The sequence below is a fragment of the Paroedura picta genome, chromosome 7 (assembly GCF_049243985.1).
Source record: "Paroedura picta isolate Pp20150507F chromosome 7, Ppicta_v3.0, whole genome shotgun sequence".
NCBI lineage: Eukaryota > Metazoa > Chordata > Lepidosauria > Squamata > Gekkonidae > Paroedura > Paroedura picta.
Genome location: NC_135375.1, coordinates 40,782,149 through 40,797,962, shown reverse-complemented (window position 1 = coordinate 40,797,962; position 15,814 = coordinate 40,782,149). Strand labels below are relative to the sequence as shown.

At 41.2% G+C, this 15,814-nt stretch overlaps 1 protein-coding gene across 9 annotated transcripts in view; it reads right to left on the bottom strand.

The window, feature by feature from the left end:
• The window catches only part of ADGRV1 (adhesion G protein-coupled receptor V1), a 329,124-nt gene that overhangs the window by 287,198 nt on the left and 26,112 nt on the right, over positions 1–15,814 (bottom strand). For 5 of the 9 annotated variants that reach the window (XM_077347591.1, XM_077347582.1, XM_077347586.1 and 2 more), the window contains exons 9-15: positions 14,238–14,567; positions 12,957–13,133; positions 11,929–12,152; positions 6,990–7,022; positions 3,511–3,637; positions 3,239–3,424; positions 1,834–2,014 (exon numbers count right to left, since the gene is read on the bottom strand). In XM_077347591.1, the coding sequence (XP_077203706.1) occupies positions 1,834–2,014; positions 3,239–3,424; positions 3,511–3,637; positions 6,990–7,022; positions 11,929–12,152; positions 12,957–13,133; positions 14,238–14,567 (1,258 nt within the window). The remainder of the gene's footprint in view (positions 1–1,833; positions 2,015–3,238; positions 3,425–3,510; positions 3,638–6,989; positions 7,023–11,928; positions 12,153–12,956; positions 13,134–14,237; positions 14,568–15,814) is intronic. The other 4 variants (XM_077347584.1, XM_077347585.1, XM_077347588.1 and 1 more) reach the window with 1 other exon arrangement.

The window sequence follows — 15,814 nt, the reverse complement described above, 5'->3', positions numbered from 1 at the left end:
ATAGTCTCTCACAAAGTTTGAAAATGATGACCAGATAGCTGCTCTAGTCTATGGTTGACCAGAGCTTTCTTCATCCTGGCCCCCACTTGGTGGAACGAGTTCTCAGAGGAGATCAGGGCCCTGAGAGAACTTGAACAATTCCCCAGGGCCTACAAAATGGAGCTCCTCCACCAGGCATTTTGTTGAGGTCGATCTGAACCATTACTTCCTATGGACCCTCCCCCAAAGTCTCCTTCCTATGGCACTCACTACAATTCCACCTAACCCACTGGGCTATCAGTATGAGTTAATTTAATGTTTTATATATACTGTTCGATGTTGCTTGTTGTTATCACTTTATATTGTTAATCTATGTTATCTGTATTGATTCTGTCTTATGTGAACCACCCTGAGCCTTCAGGGAGGGCGGTATATAAATATAATAAATAAATTAGAGTCCTAGTATATCTGATAGATACATGAGATACATGAATTTTTGCTTCCAAATTGTCTTCACTCTGTCCACTATGTTTTTATAGAGGAAGAAAAAAATCACTAGTCTCATATTTATTCTGGCTCCCAAACAGACTAACTCCCTATATGGAGTGAAGTGGCTTTCTCTGTAGTTTTGTCAGAAAGTCATGTGTCTAAAGTAGATCTATTAAGACTCTGAAATTCCCAATCACTGACCCAGCATCCCTGACGCTGATCAGGATATCTTCTAGCTAACAGTAAACATAAATCCCCTGTTGTCTCAGTAAATATAAATCCCCTGTTAGCAACTTTAGGACGTAGGTGAAAACTTTTGGTGAAGATAAAAGGACATATTATAAGGCTTTGTGTTGGCAATGCTGGCCCCAAAAAGTGAAACGCAGGAATTGTCTGGAAGTCTGGTGAATGGGGATGTATAAAGAAGCTTCCCTGAGGTCGAGGGATGCTAATTAATTGTTCAGTTCCATTATTTGAAGCCTACAGTGAAGAAATCATTGATGGAATTAAAAAGAACAGTCTAGGCCCTGATTGCCAAGGAAGATTTCATTAAATGTTTTAACTGTTGTTTCATTCTTCCTGTCTACAAAATTTTTAAGACACTGTCTTTAGAAAGAATGGCCCCTGACCATTAGAGGTTAGGAAGACCCAACATTTCTGGTCTTCTAGCTTTGCCTGTGGCAGCAGCTATAATAATCAAATTCTTACATCTGTCATACTCCTATGCCTTAAGGTTCAGACAGGAGAGGTTCATCCTTAAAGATTTTTTTTCCTTTTTAGATGCTGATCCAGACATCTTCTTGGAAAGCTTGTTCTCTTCCATGCCAGGAAGATCCAAGAAGTAAGTTGTTGTTTTTCAGATGAAGCAGAGGTAGCTCTAATGTCCTGTTGGAACTGAAAATGGAAGGGCAGCCTCATGCTGGCTCAAGAGAATCATGCAAAGTTTGCATAGCCCTGCTTGGAGCAAGAGGAGGCATGGCTTAAGCAGCTTGGATAACTTCCTCCACTGAAGGAGAACCAGGAGCCCCTTATGTTATCTTTTGGTAGCCACTGAAGCATATTTTTTTCTACACCATGAAAGTAATGTCAGAAACCTGAAGCCTAGTTGGAAAATTAACACAATGCAGCTCATCACCATGCCTGTGGCATCCCTCCTTAAAACATGAATGGTGGTATAGGGACGAGCCCACTGTTGGGTTCTCTGATGCAGCCTAATGCACCTGACTTAACAGAACGGGAAGAAATTGTGCTATAGCAGCTCCTATGTCATAAAAGTAACATATGAAGGATTCTGTGATATAATATTCCCCCACTAGAAATAAGTGTTAATCTGACTAGATCTTCATCTTCAATGAAAATAATTACCAGCACATATGTCTCCCCTTTTACTTTCATTTATAGTTACTGTCAGTTCTTCCTCAACAAACTCAATTATTCCATGTGGATCATCATTCTTCAGAATAGTTATGTTGACACTTATAGCGTATCCCAGCTTACTTGGCAGTTCACCATGACTACTGAGTACCACCAAGTAAAATTCATCCAGCTAGAACAAAGAATATAAATCAGAACAACAATATAGATTAACCATACACACAACAATAAATAGATTGATAGAAATATCTTTGATGTTCATTAAACATCTTGGCATTTCTAACATCTCCAAGATTGATTTCAGAAAGGATAGCATTCTGATATTTTAAAAAGAAGCAGACAAGAAACTGACATTTGAGCCTTACATGATAATTCCATTTCTCACCAAATTATGTATAATAAAATTGTGATTTGTCATGCTGGATCAAGAAGCAGTAGTATTTATTATACTGCCAAACTCACCCAATCCAAAATGACTAGGTATTCCATTCATAAAATACTTTTTTCATCACAAATGACAGATTTCCATTAAAATATCTTGCGGAAATGTTGCAAGCAACGAAACTGCAAACCAATAACCCCAAAGTTGAATAATAATAAATGTGCCGCATAAACTGCATCATCATAAAAGCCATTCTTACAATTTTATGTGGGATAATAATTTAATAACAACTCAATAACTAATTTAGAGTTGCCAACAGGGCTGGAGAATAATGTGTTGCCCCTTTAATAGAGGTTCAGTGTTTGGACCTGGGCAGCTGAAGCTTTGCATGACATGGAGGATAATAGTACCCCTCCTGGTCAACAACATCCCAGTAAGCATCTGTTAAAAGGAATTTTTCTCCATGTAGCTGCCAACTCTACTTCCTCTATATTAACTTAATTTACATAGAGACATGAAAAGGTCACAGTGCTACTCATGAGTACTCTGAATCTCTGAGAGTAGGAATGTTTCGTTTGGGAGCTCCTAGCTCCCAGAAGCAGTTTGTTGGAGCACAGAGGACAACAATTCTGATACAGAAAGGAAAACAAGAGCTGGTGGTGGGAAATATTGTCAAGTAGCAGCCAACTTTTGGTGATCCTCTAGGGTTTTCAAGGCACCAGACAAACAGGCGATTTGCCATTGCATAGTGACCATGGACTTCCTCGGTTGTCTTCCATCCAAATATTAACCAAGGCCAATCCTACTTAGCTTTCAAGATCTGATGAGATCAGGCTAGCCTGGGTCATCCAGACTGGGGGGGAAAGTACATATTTAAATGGAAAACTAGGAACCCCATCAAACTACATTGTATTACCACCTGTGTGAAAGATTTGGGATACCAAGTATCAAATGTGCAACATTCATATATTCCAAATCAGGCACAAGAGGGTCTTTTTTTCATTGTCTCTTTACCTCTGGGATGCCATCCATCCTTGTTAGCAAAGTAAGTTTAATTTCCCTTTCTCCTGGTTTAAACTCTAGGATTCCTGTGCTCCCATAGAACTCACTGCCATCTCTTGGCTCTACAGTGTAGCGCAGAAATTGCTTGATAAGAGTTCCCCTGGAGCGGACAATATGGAGTTCAACAGACTCTCCTTCCTTTAAAACAAAACAAAGGTACAGAATCTCACTATTCTTGTATGGTGCTGTTTAACTATGGGTTGAATTAATTTGGAGACACTTACTTTTATCCTGTAAGGACCTCTTGAAGAAGATGCAAACTCAAATACTCCTCCGGGATCATCATTTTCTAGAATGATCAATTCACGGCTAGTAAATCCCGATTTTAATATCTGATTTTTGACACTAACCCTGGGGGAAAAAACACAATGCCATTTTGCCAGCGTATGTGAAACTAATTAAATGCATCATCCCCTGTGGACTGGGTATAAAGAATTTGGGCTGTTTTTATTTTTCTTCCATTATCCCATAGTAGAAAATTGTGAAGATTTGAACTTTTCTGGAAATATTTTAACCACGAGCCACAAAGAAATGACGAGTTTGTCAATAAAGTTGTATTCAGTCATATTTAGGAAGACTGGCTAGTTTTTAAAAATGCAATTAAACAGGCACACAGCACACAGAGAAAGCCAATACAGAACAGTTATATAACTGAAACGGAAGAGCAAGCTTCAGTTGCAAAAATGCAGTTGAACAGGGGAGTGCAAACCTTAGTGTTAACCTTTATTTTAAAAATAGCATCTCAATATTTACTATATTTAACACAAAAGTTCAGGGTTTTTTTCCAGAACTTTTGTTCTGGACAGGATTTGATACTTTATGTTCCAAATCTAATTTTTATTTTACAAATCTGCATAGTAAGCAATGATCAGTTCAAGAGTACAACAAACCAACTGCCACTAAATCATACCAAGGTGAAATTAAGACTGAATGTGCATAAGGTCAGCTTGCTGCTGGGTTCATATACTCCCTCTCCCACCTGAACAACTTGCCAAGTATCTAAATGCAATGGCTGAATGGTTAAAGCACAGTCATCTGAAGCTGAACCATTCAAATATGAAGGTCCTCTAGCTGGGTAAGAAGGGACCAGGGGAGGAAGTACGTTTACCCAGCCTGCACAGATGGCCAGGAATCTGGGAGCAATATTTGATGCCTGCCTTTCCATTGAGGTTCAAGTCACCACAGCAGCGCAGAAGGTGTTTTCTCACCTGTGCCAGTCTAAACTACTAGCAACTTACCTGGTCCCAGATCACTTAGCCACAATCACCCATGCAATGGTCACCTCCAAACTAGATTTCTGTAACTTGCTCTACATGAGCCTTCCTTGTTCCTACTCCAGAAGTTACAGCTGGTCCAAAATGCAGCTGCCAGAGTCTTCACCAGAACACCATGAAGGATTCATATACACCCTGTGCTCAGGCAGCTTCAATAGCTCCTAGTGGAGTACCAAATTACTTTCCAGATGCTGTTTTTGACATTTAAGTTCATTCAGTCCAGGCCCAGCATACCTAAGTGACCACCTCTCTGAATTTGCTCTGCAAAGCACATTATGCCCCACCAATTCTAACAGGCTAGTGGTCCATGGCCCAAGAGAGGTTCACTTAGCTTTACCAAGGGCCAGGGCCTTCTCTTTCCTGGCCCCCATCTGGTGAAATGAGCTACCAGAAGAGAGGCAGGCCCTGTCTCACTGCATTCCACAAAACCTGCAAGATGGAACTCTTCCGCAGGGCATTTGGTTGATGCTGGGGCACAAAGAATATCTAGGTGTCCCCCCCTCCCTCGTATCACTTTATATAAGAGTCTCTGATTGGGCCTGAGAATAAAAGGATGTTGACTGCTGCTCTGTGGTGGATTTTAAGTAATTTATATTTATTGTATTACTGATTTTAAACTGTTGTGCCTGGCCCCGAGATAGCTGTGCCAATTGGGGCAGTTCTAAAAATCTAATAAATCAATAAATCCCTTCTTGTTATGCAGAGCATGGTTGAAAAGTAACTTCAGTTACCCATGATGTACAAATGCAAGTACACTGCTTAATCAGTTTGCTTTCTCCCTGAAAGAGCCTGGATTCTGACATTCTTAATCTGCAATTAATCTAGGTTTAGAACCCCAGTGTGTTTTCAGGGAAAAGAATAGGAACAACTAGTTAAGCCACATGCTTACTGTCCAGGGCCAGGGCCAAATCTGGAGACTTCCTCAATGCTGCAGGAGCTGAGTGGGACCCACCCACCTCTTTCATACCTTAGGCAATTACCATTAACTTGGTCAGAAGCCCTATGATGGAACCAGGGTGACAGGTAAACTCAAAAACTGGACATGGGCCTCACTCTCTCCCTCCTGGTCCCCAGAGCTTCAGGTGTTGGCTGATGATGTCATCTCCCAGTAGAAGAACAAGAAGAATTACACCGGGGGGGGGGGAACAGCCTCAGAGGTCATCAGGTCAACTGACAAGCATGGAAGCAACCAGCAGTAACCCAACTGTGACTGCCAGGGAGAAGCACAGAAAGAGCCCAGGCATGCAAGAATCCGGGAAGAGCCAAACAGAGAGGCCTTTCTGAAGGCTGGGGAGGACATGGACCTCAGTAGGGTATAATGCCATAGACTCCACCCTCCAAAGCATCCCTTTTCTCCAAGGGACCTGATCTCTGCAGTCTCGAGATGAGCTGTAATTCTGGGGGATCCTCAGGCCCCACCTGGAGGCTGGCATATATAGACTGGGTGAATAGTGTTCTAACCCTTGGCCTAGTTTATGGCTTGGACCTTGGGAGCAGACCTAGGGTGATGGTGCTGGGGCTGATTGGCAGGGAGGAAGCATAAATCAGCTATGCAACCAGGCCAGAGATTAATGTACTGCCCAAACAAGGGCAACATTTCAGGAAAGAGAGGGTGGACTTTGGTGACACAACCCTTCTTTTGAGGCATCGGAGACAACCAGGAGTGAAAGCAGCACACAAGTGAGGGAGGAGCCTCACACTTACATTCATACATCATAAGTAACCATTTTACAACTACAATCCTTCAGTGTGCTCTGGGTGAGAACAGAGAGGGAAGGAGGAAAGAGTAAGTCATATGTGCAAGACTGGCATCAATGCTGGGCACATTCAGGCTTATTGTTAACTTGATGTGATCTCTGAATGCAACCCAACTCAACCAAACAAGGTTTCTGAAATAATGTTCCAACAGTTGATAAAGAATACTTCAGGTTCCTGTTCATGTGCTAGAGAATGCCTTTGATCAAAGAGCATGGAAAACAGGATTTTAAAATTGAAAAGGTTAGCTTTTATCTAAGCACACAGCAATGAAAGCCCAAAGAACATTTGAACATATCTGTAGAAAGTAATTTTTGTCTCACCCTCATTATACACCTCAATTATACCATATCTGTGTGGCCAGATTTTCCAGTGGTAAACCAGAACAACCAATCTACTGTTCTGAGCTATCGTAAAACATCAAACACTGAGCCATGCATTTATAACTTTTTTTCATTATTCACAGGCCTTACATAAAGGAGCGTTTTCAGTCTGCCACCCCATGCTCCCAAATAAAATAGCAACAGGAGGCATGCATTGCCCGAGGAGGTCCGTAAGGCACAGTGCTTCAGAAGGAAAGGAATACTAAAGGAGACAGAGCCTTGTCCAGACCAACCACTTCCAAAACAAAGTGTTGATTCACTGAAGACAAAGACACAGTTTGCTGCACTTACCCAAAGTACACGACAAACCTTTCTGTTTCTACCCTGTCGATACAGAGAAAAAGAAAGGGAAGGGGGGTACAAATAAAACTGCTGTTTGCCAGATTCTTTGTTAGACAGAAATTCTTTGGAGAGGGAAAATTTTAAAAGAGGTATAAAACCCCAGCACCTTCCTAGCAGCTAATGTTCACTTTCTGGGAATCCTACTTTCTTGGCACTTTCCTGTTTGACTAATGCGAGCAAGAGGTTTGGCAATTCCCACTCATGGGAGATGACCCCATGACCAATTGGAATGTCAAGGACCATTCAAGGCCTCTGTTACCAGCTTTGCTCTAAGAGCAAGTTGCTGACTGCCAAGCACTGTGGCAAGCCACAGCAGCTGAGTAAATTTTATTCAGCACTGTTTGTAATTATCCAGTGCTTTTAATTAGACAAAAGAAGCCCATTTTATTCATAGATGTACATGCCTCCAGGATCTGTCATTGCATTAAGCTGCCCAAACAATTGTACCAACAGATAAAGGAAGGGCAGGGGTTGCCATTGTCCAAATTTTGTAATGGGGACATATTTGAATGCCCTTATTTGAACAGGAATTAAAACAGCATGAAGCACTATTTGTGACTGCTTTTTCTTCAGATCAAATGGAAAGAATGTTGTAAACAAGGAAAGCATTTTCTAAGCCCAAAATTGCTTCAGCTCTAAACAAATGCCTATACGAGAAACACAACACACACGGTCGGATGATGGAAGTAGAAATACAATCTCAGATATCAATGTATTTCTTCAGCAATAGTTTTGTTTCACTATAAATTAAAATTTTAGTCGCTCACTGCGTATTTTAAGGAGCCATCCTAAGCAGGTCTACTACGGAGTCCCATTATATTCAACAGTTTACATCCAGGCAAGTGATCTTTGGAATGTGACCTTAAGTGGTGCAGATGGGACAGGAGCCACACTGCACAGGTGCCCTTTGATATTAATGGGGCATGGGACATTCTGCAGAGAATACCTCAGGAAGGAGAAAAGTGGATTTCTGCTATTTGCTGAAGGAAATAAACCAGGAAAAACACATTGAAAAGACACATTTGTAACTATGGTTTAACAATTAAGATTCTTATGAAAAATTAACAGTGTGTCAGCTGCAAGATCTTTGCAAATATCATGATTCAATAGGTCTTACAGTTATAAACTGAAAGAACAAAGGTGAATGACATGGTGAATGATTTAAAGTACAAATGAAAAGTAACTAGTGACACTAAATTGACAGATGGATGAGAAAGAACTCTGCCTGAAAAACTGGGAGGCAAAGTTTACTGGACTAGGTAGATGTTTCAGGGAAAACTTCAGAAAATAATTCGCTTTGAGACCGCATTTGAAGAAGCCAGAGAGTATTTACAGCACAATCCTGAGTGGAGGTGCCAGTGGAGGTGCCCCATGCCCGATCATAACCCCACCCCCCCGAGTTAGCTCAAAGGACAGGATAGGCAGCACAGGATTCGATCTATTAGATCTCCAATTTGCACATTTAGAGAGCATGACATTTAACTCTGGTTGCAGAAATGTATAGAAAACACTGTTAGTACCACAGAAGGGACACTTAATACTGAGTTACTACCATGACAGGTAAGCAGCAGCCAGGATCCAGTGGGCTCAGTTCACCTCTTCAGAGAGCTGCAAAAGACTGACTTGGCTACCCATCTGCAGCCCCCACCCCCTTCCCACTCATGCATTCTGCTGTCTGCTATGCATAGTTCACACAGAGGGAAGCTGATGAGTGCTCTGAAGAGAGACATGTCTGCTCTAGTTCAAGGGAAAGCAGATGTCTGGGTCTCCACACACCCCCACTCAAGCACTGCTGGCATCTGTAAGCCATGAAAAGTTGGCAGTGATGGCGTGTGGGAGGCTCAGATTGGATAGGGTAAAAATATGCAAATCAGGGGATTGTGAAGGGATGTCTCAGGCAAACTGATTGATGTCTGGGAGCCACCCACTAACAGGCCCATCCTCTTTCTCCTTCTGTGGTTTGCTGGAGCAAAACATCAGTTCTGAAACTCTCCCCATATGAGGATCAAATCAGGAGTCTTTGGCATGCTATCCCAGGGCCTTCCACTAAGCTGATCCACTCTTTGTAGTGTCCTGTGCCCAGCCCCATATGGCTACTGCGGGCATCAAGATTGGAGTAGAGTGCCTAAGGCCTGAACTGATGCCTCCTTTGCATTTGCCTTCTTGGCCCAGTGATCAAGATGCCATTCTTTGGTGTGGGGGGGCTCTGGGTTCGAGCCCCCTTATTTTCTTTTTTTTATTATTCTTGAGGGGGAAAATTCTTTGGAACAGGAACGATGGCTGACAGACCCTTGCCAGGAGCACAGGTCCCTTGTCACGTTTATGTCCTTCTCCTGTGGGCTATGGGAATTACACTCAAGCCAATGTGCCTCTGCTGGGATTGTGCTTTCTCAGGATCTTCCCTTCCTGCCCTCTGGCATATCAGAAGAGGGGGAGTGGCAGCGGCAACTTTGCCAGCTGGGGTATGGCTGTGCCTGTGTGTGCCATTCAAAGGAACACCGTAAGGCACAGCTGGGTGTTGGCAGAGTTGCTAATCGGCTTCAGCACACTCACGATCCAGTCGGCACCTATCACAGCAGTATGTAGGGTTGCCAGCCACCCTCCCAAATGGAGACAGGGGGCCCTGCCATCAGCCCCACCACCCAACCTCCAATCAGCTGGCTGGTGGAGATAACTTACACCCCGTCCCAAAGAGGGAGACCTGACTGACATGCAGCAACATGTCTATGTAACTGGAAGTGATATCATCACTTTGAGACGACACACTGGTATTTAGGCAAAAACTCTACAGTAGAAGCCAAATTTACCTAAGAGTTTGCCCAGATAGCCAAACCTCTCCCAACGTTCCTATGTAGTGATGTTGCCTCCAGGAATTGCCATAGGAACACTGCTGCACATTGGCTGGGCCTCCCTCTTACTTCTGGTAAGTGCCTCCTATAGTCTCCAGGATGGATCTGGCAACCCTAGGGGTGTATGTTGTTCCCCTTTGCAAATACACGCACAAACACACAGAGCATTTCCATAGTCAGCAGACCAGTACTACCACCACCACCACCACCACCACCACCACCACCACCACCACCACCATTATTATTATTATTATTATTATTATTATTATTATTATTATTATTATTTAGACTTCTAGCCCATCACTCCCTATAAAGGCTCGTGGCGGGTTACAACAATATAAAAACCCAGTAAAAACCGCAATAAAAATACAACATATAATTAAAACAAATTCCTAAGATGTCCAGAACGGCAGACTAATATACCAACTCACCCACTCTCTGCCAAGGGTGCAGGGGACGTTGACCAATAACCCACCATAGGTTGACCCAGGGGGTCAAACTATGATATTGGTGGCTGGTTGCTATCAGCATAGTGGCACTCAAGATGGGGCCACTCATTAATTTAAAAAGGAGAAACTGTTTCCAATTCATAAGGCTATACAGCAGACAAAACGAAAGACGAGAACAGTGAAGATGGATTAACAGATGAGCCTTGGACAAGATGTGAAAGCAATGACAGGAATAATAGAGGAAAGACTCACAGACAGAAACAGCCTTCCATTTAAGGGCCAGGAGTATGAAGGTGATGTGGGATGCAGCTGGAAGCCACACAGGGAAATAATCATAGTAATGGTTGAAAAAATCATTTTCTGAGCTGCATTATGGATCATGAACTGATTGAACTAGAGAAGACCGGTAACAAGCAGGTTATAGCACTATAGACAAGAAACAGGTAAAACGGACTCTTTTACCATTCAAGCAACGTTATCAAGCAATCTACATAGCATTGCCTAGAGAAATAAGCACATTTAGATGCACAGATTAGACATGCCAATATTCTGATTTTTAAAATACTAATAACAACAAAAGGAGGTATTTCTGAAAATTCCGAGGCTGTCTAGCTGCACTTTAAAGCAAAAAAGATTGCCTTTGAATCAACGTTAAATATCTTGAAGTCCATCAGTATACTAGTAACACACAGTATACGTATGATACACATCATTGCCATCCTCATGTTAGAGTGATACAAATATGAACATTAAAAAAATATATATTTTCAAGAGAGATTGAAACAAGTTGGTAAATGCCTTGAATTCTCAGAAAATTCCTTAGCATGAAACAAAGTAGGTCTTGTAGAAAGCAGATTCTAAAAGGAAAAATAATTTTAAATAGAAAGAGCCCAACTTCTGTTTAAAATTATGCAATGCCATCAAGGCAGTAGAAAAAAATACTGCCAAGCCCCTAAGGGGAAAATCAAACCGTTACACCTGCCTATCGAGTCTGAATACTGTGGTATAGTAAGAATCATATTTTACAGGTGCCATTCAACAGAAATATATCATTATAAGACCCTCAAATAGCAATTCAGTATGATTAAGTCATAAAGCTGCCAGGTCCCTCCTGGCAACCAATGAGGAATGAGCAGGGGGAGGCCCATCCAATGTGCAGCAGTCTACATCACTGGCCATGTGACTCAAAAGAGACATCATCATGTCAAAGATGCAGGGGTGATGCTCTGGCATTTGAGCAAAAATTGATGAATTTGGTTTCTACCGCGGAGTTTTTCTCCAAATAACAGAGCATCCCCCAATGATAAGAACATGATGTCATTTCCAGGTCATGTGGGCATTGTCCCGCCTACCAACCAGCTTATAGGTGGTGGGATGGTGAGGCCTGACAACCCTATATCTGTTTACAGGAAACATAGAAACAAGTCAGGTAGGCATTTTTGTATTATCTGCAAGGTAAGAAACTTATCTATGCACCAAACGTATTAATAAGCTGTTTATGAACATGCTGCACTAAGTGGCTGTCTTCAATACTGCTAAATCAGAAAGGATATATTCATTTGTACATTATAAATTATTAAAGAACAATACCTGTCTAGTGATAACACCAGAGTCTCATTCATTTCAGGGCTATCATCAGCTTTGATGGTGATGTTGATTTCTGTGTCACTTTGTCCAGATAAGAACACAACAAAACCAGAGAAAGGACTTATATCATCCATTGTTACTGCTTTTGCATTGAATCCCGAAGGTTTCAGACTCCAGAACACAGTGGCTTGTCCATCTGTCCCATCACGATGCAAGGCAACAGCGACCTAGAACATATACTGAGTTTTGTATTTTTTGAGCACATGTGCAGCTCTGGTTATTTTCACACTCCAATTAATTCAAAATTTTGTCTGGTGTATTTCCAAAATTACATGTTAAGAAAAACCCTCCCCAGCACCCTGTGAATGTGCAAAACTTGGGAGAATTGTGCAGTATTTTTTTTAAATGTCACCTTGTGGGTTGGGTTACAATCCACAAACCATGCTGGAATGCAAGTGCCTGCAAAGATGTCTGGCAATCCCATCAGGCAAGCAGCAGAACTGAAAACAAGTAGATAAAACCAGAAGTGTCCCAACATCAGCCAGAGAGCAGGAGCAATGTTCATACTTCCTGCAAGGAATCTCCTAAAGCTCCCTGACAAGCAATACTAAGGGGGTAAACTTCCTCTTCTAGTTAATTATGGGAGCTAGAATTGTGGCTGTGATCTTTGAGACCACTGGACTTCTCCATCCAGGGTCCTCATACACACTACAGGGGGGAGATAAAATAGGCTAACCTAGATTTGGCATATCAATTACTTGATTTTATATGGAAATAGAAGGGTATACCATTCATTACATCTATATGACCATTAAAATCTATTACCTTTAAGTAGCTTTTCCATATGTGATACAAACCTTGGATGTCATTTCAGTTTAACTGTGAATCATGCTCACTAAGATTATTTTGTCTTTGAGAACCAAGACATGGCATAAGTCTTGCTTTCCCATCGAAACATCTGCATTATATGAAGGCAGGCTCTGCCTTTGAAAATAAATATACAAGGACAATATAAGAAAATATTTACTTACTACTGTAGCAATAGAATCCTCTGGCTCATGTAAAATTATTGGGAAATTGCTGATAAAACCAATTTCTCCATTTGCAATTTCAGGGGTAATTCTCAAGGAGATGTTTTGGATATCACCTAGTCTTGGACTTACAGATGGAATTAGAGGAATAATATTCAGTAGTTCAACTTTTTCAAGCTGCAGTGAAAAACAAACAAACAAGGTCTTTATTTTCTCTGCTATTCATATGCAACAATCTGCACGGATATGTAGCCTGCTCCTAATTATTGTTTATTCTTCGATATAGAGTGCACAGCAAACCTCTGACCATGAAAAATCAAGACACTGACATTATTGTGCAGAGTTCCCATGGTAAAAGAGGCCATCTTCCAATTCCTTAGTTATTCTGAGGACACCTTAAGGGAACAGATATAAAAGACTGTATACTGGAACATTTAACTTAACATGGGGAGAGAGGAGACAACCACATGTATAAGAATGACTGTTCTGTTTAAGAATGACTTGGTTAATGTGTCAAGATGATGGTCAGGTGTTCTGCAGCCAATTAGAATCTTTGTGGAAGAAAAGACCAATTTTTAATTATATTTTGTGCCTCTAGTGTTTTAGAATCTTTAATTTACCTACATTGTGTATGATATCTGAATAGTCTTCTCCAGCATCAGAAACTTATACTATTAATAATACTAAGTGAAGAACCAAACTGCCAAAGCAGCTTGTCAGAATTCTTGTTTGGAGCACACAGAAGCTAGTATGATTTCTGAAGACTGCCCAAAATCCTTCATAACACTGCTGTGATTGGTCTGTGCAGATGCAGAGGGATGGTGGGAAAGATGAGTTCAGCTAGCCCTTTCAGGCTCAAACTGCCCACTCACACATAAAAATGCATACAATAAATAATTAAAAGTCTAAACCATTGACTTCAAAACTACATTCCCACTTAACAACTTTAAACATCCTTCAAACCCTAGTTATGAGAAGGAAAAGGCTGAAAGAATGGAAAACATTTTTCATGATTCATATCTGGTTTCTTAACCATGGTTAACGGTTGAAAACATTAGAGTTATATTAAATCTTAGTGATAGTATTGGTACATGTACTAAAAAATTATTTTCATGAACAAAACAATTTGCCATAAAAAAGCAATATTACAGTAAGCCATAATTATACTAAGCTGATCCTTCAGGCTGATCCTGCACAGGGGGTTGGACTAGATGGCCTATATGGCCCCTTCCAACTCTATGATTCTATAATTATTTCATGCCATACAATATATGCACCTACCTGTACTAGGAAATGGGCCCCATTTTGAAGAAACGCATCATTTCTTATTGGTACTTTTACAATGTCTTCAGTTTTTCCTTCAGGTAAATGAAGGATACTTCTTCCAGAAATGTTTAGGATACCTTCTTTAGTTCGTTCAGGATCCACGGGCCCAGCCGGAATATACATCACAGTATAAGACAGCTTCACATCTCCCACTGTTCCCTTTTGCCTTGCAAAGCTAAGGGACAAAAAGCGTCCATCTGGGCTGCTTTCTATCATCTGGTTCTCCAAAGGGTAGAACTTTATGACACCATAAACATCATCACTATCCTGGATATAGAACAAAAGCTACAAGAACAACAAAAGGGGCAAAACATTTTTATGAAGTGTAAGTTACCATTGCAATCTATACCATATTCTCCCTCTATTGCTTGTTATTTCCCATAACAAAACATAGAACCACCGAACTCCATCTCTAATATGGCTTTCCTAATTGTGGTAATCCCTTGTTCTCATTGATGGTGAAATGCTGCTAACACCAATGGAACTGGCTCTGCAAGGATCAATGACAAAGAATGAACACCTGAAATTTTAGCACATCTCTGCATCAGAAATGAAATGCTTACAGCAACCACATAAGAATGTGAGAGAAGTTATCCCTTTTGAACATTGGGAGTATAATGGAATTCAGCCATGAATCGGGTAAGTGAGAGCAGTTATCATGTCTGGAGTAAAATGGGCATCAAGAGTCCTTTTTCTTCTTCCACCCACTCTACTGTCTGTCACTTAACCATGGTATTTGCAATGCTCTATATAGTGGGGACAACTAGACTGATGCTACTATATGTTAGAATAGTCACACTTCTACAAAATCCTAAGTGGAAAAGGCAAAAACTACCCACAAAACTGTATTCTATAGAGATCCTTCAAAAGGGTAGAGAACCACAGAATGATATGCACCCACACATAAAATAGGAAGAGCAATTATTTATTTTAACATAAAATTCTGAGTAATACTGGCCACAAACACACTTTGGGCTCCATATATGTGTATGTGGGAAAAAACCCTATCTTAATATCACTCTCCACAAGCAAATTTGCTTTCCATGATGAGTAAGTGACACAGGGCTAGACAGAGGGAAAAGATCCCTACTTGACCGTTTATGCACTGGAGGTTCCATGCTGGGTTGCAGGCTGTAGTCATGGCAGGTGGCCCCACCTCTTCCTGCACCCACACGGGGGAGCATCTGGCCCAGCGCACCTCATCTGCCCCCTATTTGTGTTCCTGCACGAGAGCTGGGGCAGTAAAGTGCCCAGTGCATAAACAGTCAATGTGACTAATTCAAGTAGTAGCAATAATCAGAAGAGGAAAAAACAGAGCAGCAGGTCTGGAGCAGCAGGTGAATCAATGCACTGAACATGTTGTTTCTGGAAATCACTCTATTTTGAGCCTGAATATCAAATGGGATCTAAACTGAAATAATTCTATATAAGCAAAAATAATTATGCATCTGAAAGGATAATGTCTTCAAACTGTTGCAGTCACACTTTTCTGCCTGGCTGATTCTCAGGATGCAATTACAAAAATGAGAAAG